Raw genomic sequence first — 10,651 nt, 5'->3', positions numbered from 1 at the left:
CTTGCCTGTGCAGCACACGCTGGACCGCTCCCAGCCATTTTGCATGACTGAAGTCAGCAAGTATTTCCCAGGTGTTCATTCCGGGGGCGGGGGGGGGAAGCCTCCTGCCCGCTGATAGCAAACAACTTCATGCTGGCCTCAAGATCTGGGGCCTGAAAAGATTCTCCGCTGCGATTTACGCGTTCGGTGTGAGCATTCCTCCTGTTACCTGGGATGCTCTTTGGCTCCCACCTACCATAACAGGAAGAACATCAAATTTTACACGCAAAGTCAGCTGCAAACACACAATTCTTTCTGTGTCAGCTGTTTGAGGGGACAACAGCCACCCAGCTCTAGCGCAGACTACGTAACTATGCTGCTCGGGGCACAGGACGGATGTAACTCCACACCCACTGCCTCCTCGTTTGCACTGGAAGCCAGATACGCTCTGCCAGTACAACAGCTCTGCCGGCACCCCACGACCTCCCTCCTTGTGCTACTGACCTCTTCCCTCTCCCAATCCAGGGACAGGAAGAAGTGGGAGTGACAGAGCAAGGATGGACAGGGAAAGATGGGACAGGTATAGCCTGAAATACGGGAGGCAGGACACTGAACGGCAGCAGGGGAATGCTCCCCGACTGGCGTGAGCGGTAGGAAGAATCGGAGAAGCTGATCTGATCAACTGGAGCCTCTAATTATCTGTCAGATATGCAAATTGAGCACCCTTGGCTTAGATGAACAGAGGCACAAACAAAGAGAACGAGTTTTGTAGCACAGTAAGTAATTCAAGAAGGTTTTACAGAGGGTTTAAAGTCGGTTTTACCTAAGTGAGTAGGGGAGTTCTAACAAAAAGTTGTTTTAAAACAGAGTTCTTGGTCCATTCTGACTACACTAAACCAGCCTAGTGAGAGCGGTGTTACAAGTGCAGCTAGAGCATTTGAAAAGTCCTAAAAAGGAGAAAAATGCAGAATTCCTCATGTATTACCACAAGCTGAGCGTCCAAAACCAAGGTACGCATCGGCCAAGGGTTGTTGCCGGCCCTTCCTTAGCCTCCACCTACCATCTGTTCTGTCCTTTCTCAGGCGTGGACTGGAAAAGTTCGGGGAAAAAATAGCTGTCTAGCTATACGCCGTACTCCATGCAGGTCTGCTGATGCCCTCTGCTATAGGGATGCACGTTCCTCAGGACAGCCTGCTCCTCAGGAAATCAGAGAGTATTGAAATAACGGTGTTCTCGAATGAAGTACGATCTACAGAGAAATGATATTATGGCCATGCTTTCACGTGTGATTATCAGTGAATGACTAAGAAACAGCCTTTACCCCAGCTCATCCAATGAACCGAGCCTGCAAAGACAATACACAGAGCAAGAAGAATTGGCTGCATCTTTGTTTCCTTATCATCTGTGACCTAGGAGGAAAATATTTATGCCAGGAAATGTCCCCTGGCTGTCCTGCACAGCAAGAATTCAGATTTTGCTCAAGTTCAAAGATCTTAATGACTGCAAATTTGTTCGACAGTGAGAGCAAGAGATGTGGTTCCCTTAAGTATGGGGTGGAGGTGGCAAGGTTGTGACAGCGGGAATGGTCGCAGGGGTGGCCTCTGTGAGGAGATGTCGGGGCTGCACCTTAACCAATGAGTAATTGTCCTGTAACTGTCCTGGTAACTAATTCAGGAGTAGTGACAGAGAGCTGCATTTCTGGGACACCCGCATTATTTTGGGAGAACAGTAAGGGATGTGTCAATGGGCGGCTCAGCCTGAAAGGTTTATTCAGCCTTAGACCAAGAAGACGTTCCTTGATCCAACCTCCAGTTAAAACACGAGAGCTCGGTGTGACCACCTCAAAGCCCTCCCAGCTCCTCCACGAGCAGTACAGACCAGGCTGGACATTCCTCACATTCTAACAGGATTAAAAACCAAATCCATCAATTCTTTGTGCAGAGGAACGAAGTTGTTTATTTGTCAGGTGTTTAGTCCACAGCGTGACCCACTGTTACATGGGTTTAGGTGGGCTTCTTCAATACTAAAAGAGCTTAGTTGTTCTTTACGTGGATGTTAATTACTTTGTAATTCTGCACGCAGAAGCTTAAGAGAATCTGGGCAGGTAAGAATTCCTCCTAACATCAGTACCTGCAGCTTGGGGACATCCTGCCGTTTTAAGTCCAGCCATGCTTGCAGCTTCCTGTGGTAGGTAGCTTAAATTGAAGGAGGAGCAGCTTCAACTAAGCTACACATGTAGTAAAGAAGGGAGAGCCGGAAGCTTCTGGAGAGCCAGCCACGTGGGCAGGGTCTCCACTAGGAAATAACAATGAAAATCCCCTTTAACCAGGGACCACGGCAACGCCAACTCGCTGCCAGCTCTCTCTGCACTGGCTGCACCAGCTCTTCTCCGCGTAGCAGTGTTGGTTGGAGGTCCCAGGCAGGGCAGGGGTTACAGGTCCACAGTCACACTTTGCCATTACCAGTGCACTCGTACAGATCATTTGAACATAAGCTAAAAGTGAGTTAATAAAGCTGAAAATATGTTGTTAGTGAGAAAATAGGCTGAATTCAGAGTATTTTTTGCTCTCAGTAGTCCCTCGTGCTTTGATGCTATTCCATACGTTCTCCTTCCACCAGCCACGTTAGTTCTACACTTCTCCTCCTTTGCATCACCCTTAGGAACGCAGCATTTGAATTGCAGCTACTGTACAAATGGACACACACTTTATACACAAATAAGATGCCAAAAAAGCAGCTCAAAGCTGCCAACAGTTTTTCACCTACTGTTTAAGTACTGAAAGAAAAATCACGTTGTCGGATCATCCCAGCCAAATACTTGTGGTTCTTATGTAATTTAGAACAGCTAAGTAGCTATCCCTGAAAAAAAAATACCCCTCCAGAACAGTGATTTCAAGGGCCAGAAACATGTCTCCTACAATTAGTGCCGTGCTGAAGTTATATCTCCACTAGCAGAGCGCCTGGCTCTTAACGGCGTTTCAGCTTGCTCCTTAAATCTGTGCAATCTATCACCGCCTTCCCGCCTCTGACCAGACCCCGGAGAGCGGGACTGTCCCTGGCGAAGATGGCAACGCTGTGTGATGTGCTTTTAACTTTGCTGTGGAAAACTGTAAGGATATTTAATAATAATCACTTTGAAGAAAAAGTAATTTGTAGCTGGTTGGCGCGAATATTCTCTGTCACCTCGAGGATGTGTTAAATGTTTGAACCAGAGTTTTTCATTTCCTTGTGGAAAAACATTAATACAGTAACACGAACAGGACGGTACTTCTTGTAGTGCCACATGCAAAACTCATCACGGCGTGTTCCAGCCTCTGCAGTCACTGCAGAGCACTGCTGGAAGAAGCCGCATGTTCTCGCTCGCTGTGCTAATGGGCTTTAAAAACGGACGGACAACCTGGGAACCGGGAGTGCTGAGAAGCGGGATACAGTGAGACTGTCCACGTGGGAATAACGACACCTTCACACAGAAAGAGATCCTTCTGTCACATCAAAGAGAACCATTTTTTCCCTGCAAATTATTTTATAGGCTTCTCGGCCCACAAGCGACTTCACAGACAGCAAACGTGGGCCACGGAATCTCACAGGAGGTACAGCCTGTCGCCCAAGAAGCACGTGGTTTAAGTAAACAGACAGCGCTAAAAAGAGAGGTTGCCTCCATCCTTAACAATTTTTAATAAAGCTTTTACTGCAACATCTTATCTGGGCTTTTCATCAGTTTTCAGCATTCTAATGGAATAAACTTTTCTATCTGTGCCAGAAGAAATATTAAAAAAAAAAATTCCACTCACACTACCAGGTCCTGCCCATAAGGCAGAAACTGCAAGGTGGCGATTTTACCTCTGCACTATTCCGGCTCTGTCTGTACTCCCTGGAAGGCTCCTGCGGCCAAGGACAAGTTCTGGTAGCCAGGGATTTATGAGTTCACCACCAAGAGCCCGAGCCAAGCCAGAGGCATGGACAGCCTCCATCCCTCCCAGCTCCGTCAGCCCGAGGCAGGGGGGGCACAGAAGCCCTTTGGCTTTTCCCTGGGAGTGGAAACTTTCCTCAGACAACAAGAGTGTGGGGTAGGGACATCTATGGCACGACCAGATCTGGAGTTTTGGTTGTTTAACCCAAACATACAATCCAGTGTCATGCGACTTCTTGTCACTTCCCCCAACGTTTAACTGCCGTCCCCTCCCGCGGACTGCAAGAGCATTTATATTCGCTCCGGTGAATGGGCTGCAGCAGTGAGTGCCGGCTGGTTTATCCTGTACGCAGCGCCTGAGGCTGGAGATTGCTTCTATAATCCCTTCTTGTAACAGGAGTCAGTTCCCCTCACAACCGACTGCTTCTCCCCTTCCTTAGCTCCTCATCCCTGTCTTGTGAAGCCCCAGATAAGAAAGAAGGAAAAAATTACAAATTAAGTTTATGCCTAACCTGAGAAAACGTTACGGGCAAAACCCAAACCAACAAGGGAAGATAAAAAAGTGCTCAAGTATTTCACACCCCGGTGAAAATCCATACCAACCAGTCCTCATCTAGATCATGCTTATTAAACTGTCTCTCATCAGCGAGTTTTATCCCAATGGAAAGTCTTCCTCAAGTCTGGTGACCTTGCAATGACATTTTACGTCTCGAGTTGTCTTCAGGTCATTTCACTTTTTGACATAAACCATCCTTCTCTTTTCTAACTTAAGAAGACCTCAGCAGCGTACCCCGCCCCACGCCGTGACTGAGCTCTCAGCTCTCAGCCAATGCCAGCAACGAACTATTCCATCATTTGAAGATTTTTTTTTAAACCTTTAAATAAAAGGTTCTGAAAACAAAGCAAAACAAAAGGCCATCCAAAACCTCCATGACTGGTGCTTCAGTTTCAGCCGTGGGAGACAAAGAAATGCCCTTTCAACGATTTAGCGATTTTTCGTGCACAAAAAAATCCACTTTACATATTTCCAGTCTAACAGTAGTCATTATCCGTTATTGGCCATGAATTGCAACCGTTTAAGAAGGAAGACTGGGTGACCAAAACGTTACTGTGCTGAAAAAAATTGCCGATAACAAGGCTTCCTTTTGAGAAAAATTACAGTTTAGGTGCTTACTTCTGGACAAAATTATGGGGATCTTTCAATCTAATGTAAACAACATTACAGAAGAAAAGAACTACCAGAAAACCGTCGGCTTTAAAGATATAAACTACTTCTGTGCCCCCTGGTGTCACAGCCTGCAAAGTGGATTTTCTGGTTTTGCAGGCTCTGTGCTTTATATTCACCTTTGTGTTCATACTGTCCGTATTTTTTTTACATGGTACGTGATGTTCCTTGTGTTTGTGTATTTTACTCCATTTACCAAGGAAAAATGTAGATAAATTAGTCACGGTTACGACAATTTTTTCCATATTAACCAAACCCTGGAATTCCATCTACTTATCATCCTCACTTCAAGGTGATTGCTGGGTTTGTGACTGCGATTTCCTTTCTAGAAAACTCACCTCATCATCATCCATTAGATGCTCCTTTGCGAATTCATACATTTCCAGCTGGAGCGTGGTTATGTTGTGGTATCGAACTGCCTCCTGTCAAAAACCAAAATTTCTAGGTTACTTTAGGGTAGCAAGAAGGGGAGTGTCCTCACATGTCACCTGAAACTCTTCCAGGCTAAGCAGAAGGCAGACCCCAGGGAGGGGGTGAGAAAGGGAACAGCAGAGCAGCAAGCAGCGTATCCGATGTCTCCTGTAGATCCTTCTGCGCACCAGCTCCGTTGGTGGGAGAAGAACAAAGCGCTCTCCCCTTTCTCACATTTCAAAGCATTGGTGCGTCTGACAGTACGGAGCGAGCCTGCCAGAGCCGAGCAGCAGCCTGCGCCTGCATTCCAGCGGGCTCGGGACGGGAGAAAGCCTCCGTCTCCCCGCGCGCTGGCACACGGCGGCAGGCAGTTCTGGGAAGAGGAGGCACTAAGCTGCTTGGCGTGATACAGACTCACCAGCCCAGCCTGGTGCTGGGCGAGGGAAATTCTGCAGGGGCACTGACCTGTCCCATCCCCTTGCCACTCCCCCGCTGTTTGCCTGCACAGCAAACTTCTGCTCAATCACCTGCTCTCGAAATTTTGAATACCAACCGTAACCTGCTTCGATTACACCATTTAACTCCTCTTGAGGGAAGAAAACAGCAGAGTTTCTCTTTCAGAAGAACACCTAAAGCTTAGTGCTGCTGTCACCCTGGTACCACTTTCTGAAAATAACCCAGAGGCATTATGGTTTTCACAGCAAGTCCCAGCACCCTCAAACACGGTCTCCAATATGGCTATAAAGCACAGGTCTGTTCCCAAAGCGGTGACAAAGGAGTGAGCTCAGACTCGCTGCTGCTGCCCGGAAGAGCCACATGCATCTCCTCTGTCTTCTGCCTCAGCTGGCGCCCTGGGTTTCCAGCGTGTGGATAAGGTGTGTGGCACATAACAGCTGTCCACAGATAAAATCCAACCAGAAGTGTTTAAAAGACATCTCGAGGTGGTGCTGAGGGACGTGGTGTAGGGACCCTGGCAGTGCAGGGGGAACGGCTGGACTCGGTGATCTTCAAGGTTTCTAACAACTAAAATGATTCTGCAACGATCCCTGTTTTCCCAGGCTCTGACCCGCTGAGTTTCAGGGAAATACCTCAATATTTTAAGTAATTCACCTACCGATCGGGGCTGGAAATCCTCTTCTGTGAGCCCCCATTTGTCCCGGTGGTACTGGTAATAGACCATGTTCTGTTTCATCACTTCATCCTTCTGGTCGAACAGAAGGTAACTAGCAGCACAAGAAGCCGCATTCTTCATGTCATTCACTAATTAACAAACACACAAAAACCCCAATCCAGATAAGGCGAATGAACAAATTCCAACTACCATCTAAGCACTGAAAAACTCAGATGGAAACAGAACCCATTTTCTACTGCCCCACCAGCTGCAGATAAAAAACCCAAGTGGCTTCCCAGAAAGGACAAGCTGGTTTGTGTTCTGAAACAGGTAAGGCCGTGATTCAAAAGTGGGGACCTGCCTCTGGAGGTTTTCTGCGAAACACTCTGTAGGTTTAAACATCCCTTAGACATCTACGATACATACCATGGACGTTTGTCATTTATTAGAACGTTTATCATTTATATGTGTCTCTGAAAGTGCAAGCAACTTGTGCTGGCAGCAGGTATCACGTGAAGGACGAAGGGCAGTAACGGGTCAGACCACACTTACTCCGGAACTGCCTCATTTGCTGTCCCAGGAGAGTGCGGATTCTGGAGGCCACTCTTTACACTCAAAAACATTTTAACTAGAGGGAAAAGACTGGGAGTGGAATCTGTCCCACATCACCCCGATGTTATTTTAGCCCATGAAATCACTACTTACATTTATAATAAGCAAACTGCAAGTAATGGTACATGGTGGCCACAAACTTCTCGACGACGAAGCCTCCTACGATAGGTGTCAGATTACTCTCGCACTGCACTTTGCAGGCGAGGACTTCGATGTAATGGTCTGGAAGGAAGAGAGCATCAGCGGATGGGAAAAACGCCTCCCGTCAGCTAGCCACCAACACTCGCCTCCTAACGCCCTCCTGGGCCCTGCGCAGCCCGAGCTCGCTGCTCACCAGCACAGTCCAAAGCTGCCACTCCACAGTCCAGCAGCTTGGCTTCACTGACACCTACAGGCAGGCTGTGGTGGTAGGTTCTACACAGCCCGTGATGTCCTAGCTCTGGTCTGAACAGCACTGTTTTCTGCAGTTTTGGGAGCCTGTGCGATTTCGTTGGATTTCGGCATGAAGAAGGTGCACACGCTGCTGAGCACAACTGTGTCATGGAGAAATACAGCAGGCGATGGCACAATAAACCCCCCAAGACGTCTGCGGTGTGTGCCTGCAGCCTGGACCTTCTCCAAGACAAGGACACGAGTAGGCTGGTGGCTCCAGAAACGTTTAAGCCCAGACGCTGTCCCGGTCTATGAAAGCTTGCTACAAGGGGACAGGACTAGTGGCACCAAGCCACTAAGGGGGCCACACTGATAGTGCAACAATGCTCAGGAGACCTGCCTGGACAACTGCCGCTGCTGGATGGAGTAGTCATTACTTACACATCCTGACACACAAACTTCCACGTTAACGTAACAAGTCTCTGCTCTGATCTTCTGACAGCCCTCAATTAACAAAAAAGCAGAATCCAAGCAGTTTTCCGGGACTCTAATAAACTCATACTGGCCCGGACTGAGAGGGGGCACCGTGTGCATTTCACACTGTGAACTTCGTAGCCAAACTCACGGATAAACTAAAATGCACTTGTGGACCACCCTTCCTTGTGGGCCACCTCTCCTTGTGGGCCACCTTTCCGTGCTGTTTCCTAACCGCTCACCTGCAATGGAGAGATAGAAGTCTTTAAAGTCTTTGATCTCTCGGGAGCCTTCACAGGTCGCTGTACAGTCATCGTAGGCTTTGAAGAAATCAGGAAGAGCCAGTTCCATGTCCGAGATGGACGTTCTCCAGTTGTCACCGTTGTATGCTCTCACAGCCCTGACAAAGAGAGTCTGGAAAATTGGCGGGGATGAAAACCAGCAGTAGCTGATCTGTGGGAAGCTGTGGGTGACTTCTAACACGGTCAGTGACGCCTCCGCATTTCTGGGTTACTGTATAAGCTGTTACTAGTTAATGTGAGGACAACACATACAGATGGCTAACGGACTGGAGAAGACAACAAGAAGGAGAGTAAGAGCTGAGAACACGTAAGCAAAGGAGATCCATGAATCTCACCCAGTAAGAGCAGGAATAGCACAGCTCCAAAAGATCAGACTGCGAATAAAAATCATACCTCGTAAGGCTTCGTCTCCAGGTCTTTAATATGCTCCTCAGCATCAGGTATGGTCTTATAGTAGGCCATGTTTCTTTGCATCATTTCATCGTCCGGATGCTTCAGAAGAAACGTGTGGGCTGCTGCAATAGCTTTGGGAAGATTGTTTGCCTAAACATGGACGGGAGAGGAAGAAGGGGGGTGGGGGGGAAAGGTTAATTGAGCAAAAACCAGTTCAAAGTTCCCCTGTTTTTGTCAATGAACTTTCCTGCAGCCTCTGTATTCCCAAACTTCCTTCTCCTGAAAGCACAGCCTCCGCAGATACAACGGCACGGTACAAAGGAGGTAATTCTTTGTGCGACTCCTGGCTGCATCGCTGTGATGTGATGTATCTCCCTGACAGTGTTACGAAGACGGACAAACAGCAGCGTTGTGCTCAGTAATTCTCCCCTAATGTACCGTGTGATTTCCTTTACCCGTTTTGAAGCTTCAAACCCCGTTACGGACACTTGGAGAAGCGTGCGTTCCTCATTTACAGCTGCCTGTGCCAAACGTGCCTGCACCGCTGGGTCGTGCATTTATTTTTTTAGTACCTTTTTTATAGCACCATGTATCTGAAAGTAGCTTTGGAAACAGCTACACCACAGCGAGATTTCGACCCGAACGCGAGCTCTTGCTGCTGGAAGTGTCCCAGGGCTGGAACTCCGCCAGGCGCCCTTCCCCGCTGTCCCAAAACTATGTGCTTCCAGCCAGCCCGGCCGGTGCGGAACGCAGCGGGAAATCTCGGCTGCACTTTCGTCAAACGCCTCGTTAACGCTTTGACCCCATTTGCTGGCAGGCTGAGGGGGTCTCTCATTTTTGCTTAGTCCGTAATTCACGCTCGGTTTCAATTTTCACCACTAACAACAACAAAAAAAGCTTTTGTGGAAGCACATTCCTAAGCGGCTACGAGAAAGCTCCCTCCAGAGGAGCAAGCGGCAGCAGAGAAACATCTACTCCCAGGACCTACGACGTGGCAAAGTTTCACTGCGGAACCCACCTGAATAAACACATGGTCCCTCTAAAAAATGGAATCAAGCGTCTCCCTCTGCCTCCTTCCGATATCGCAAATGCTGGGGTCGGGGCAGGGGGTGGGGGAACTGACATTCCTTTCGTCAGAAAACCAGCAGCCAGGAAAAAGTCCTTTGTGTGCAGCAGTTTGTAGCTCTAGAAGGCCCAGTCAGAGCTCCCCGAGTGCGTGGTGAGAGCTTGGAGCTGGACTGCAATGGAGCAGGAAAGACTATAAAGAGGAGAGAAGCTGAAGATGCGAAGGAGGGGGTAAATCGTCCATTAGATCCTGGGCAGAAGAGAGCAAGCGAGGAAGACGGACACACTGAGGGAGAGGAAGCAGCAAAGAGCACTTGCAAGAGCAGAGCGGTGACATGAAGGTCTGGAAAAGCTTTCAGAGACAGTTAGAAGTAAAGCGGATGGAGAGATGAGAGGGGCAGGGGTAAGCACAGCAGAACTACACGACAAGGAGGGGCTAATCTAGAGGATGTGCTGGATGAGGTGTGGATCAACTGGTGAAGAGTGAGCTGGACCGCACTAGGTGGGCAAGCAGAGGGAGAGCCAAGGCATACGCTGGTCCCACCGTGTGTTACACGAGGTGGGTGGGAGGAGGAAGCTGCAAGACTTGCCAGGGAGAAGATGAGGAGGAGGAAAGGACTGGGGATCCTGACCATGGAGAGGAAGAAATGGAGGTGCAGCAGACACCAACTGGTGGCTAAGGCGGTGTGGAAGAGGTGATGGGGAATGAGGCTACAGCTCCGAGGGGCAGGCAAGAGGTCGGCGTGACGGGAGGCTTCTCCAGCACCGGGTGCACGAGACACCCGCATCCACCGACA

At 48.7% G+C, this 10,651-nt stretch overlaps 1 protein-coding gene across 1 annotated transcript in view; it reads right to left on the bottom strand.

Annotated features, from left to right (window-relative positions):
- Positions 1 to 10,651, bottom strand: part of CRTAP (cartilage associated protein) — an 11,984-nt gene that overhangs the window by 950 nt on the left and 383 nt on the right. Inside the window, exons 2-6 of the mRNA XM_010146088.1 lie at positions 8,790 to 8,939; positions 8,337 to 8,508; positions 7,342 to 7,470; positions 6,640 to 6,785; positions 5,453 to 5,536 (exon numbers count right to left, since the gene is read on the bottom strand). Coding sequence (XP_010144390.1) covers positions 5,453 to 5,536; positions 6,640 to 6,785; positions 7,342 to 7,470; positions 8,337 to 8,508; positions 8,790 to 8,873 — 615 coding nt within the window. The 5' untranslated portion in view covers positions 8,874 to 8,939. The remainder of the gene's footprint in view (positions 1 to 5,452; positions 5,537 to 6,639; positions 6,786 to 7,341; positions 7,471 to 8,336; positions 8,509 to 8,789; positions 8,940 to 10,651) is intronic.

The sequence above is a fragment of the Buceros rhinoceros genome, unplaced genomic scaffold (assembly GCF_000710305.1).
Source record: "Buceros rhinoceros silvestris isolate BGI_N320 unplaced genomic scaffold, ASM71030v1 scaffold5172, whole genome shotgun sequence".
NCBI lineage: Eukaryota > Metazoa > Chordata > Aves > Bucerotiformes > Bucerotidae > Buceros > Buceros rhinoceros.
The sequence above is the reverse complement of the archived record's forward strand: the minus strand, read 5'-3'. Positions and strand labels throughout refer to the sequence as shown.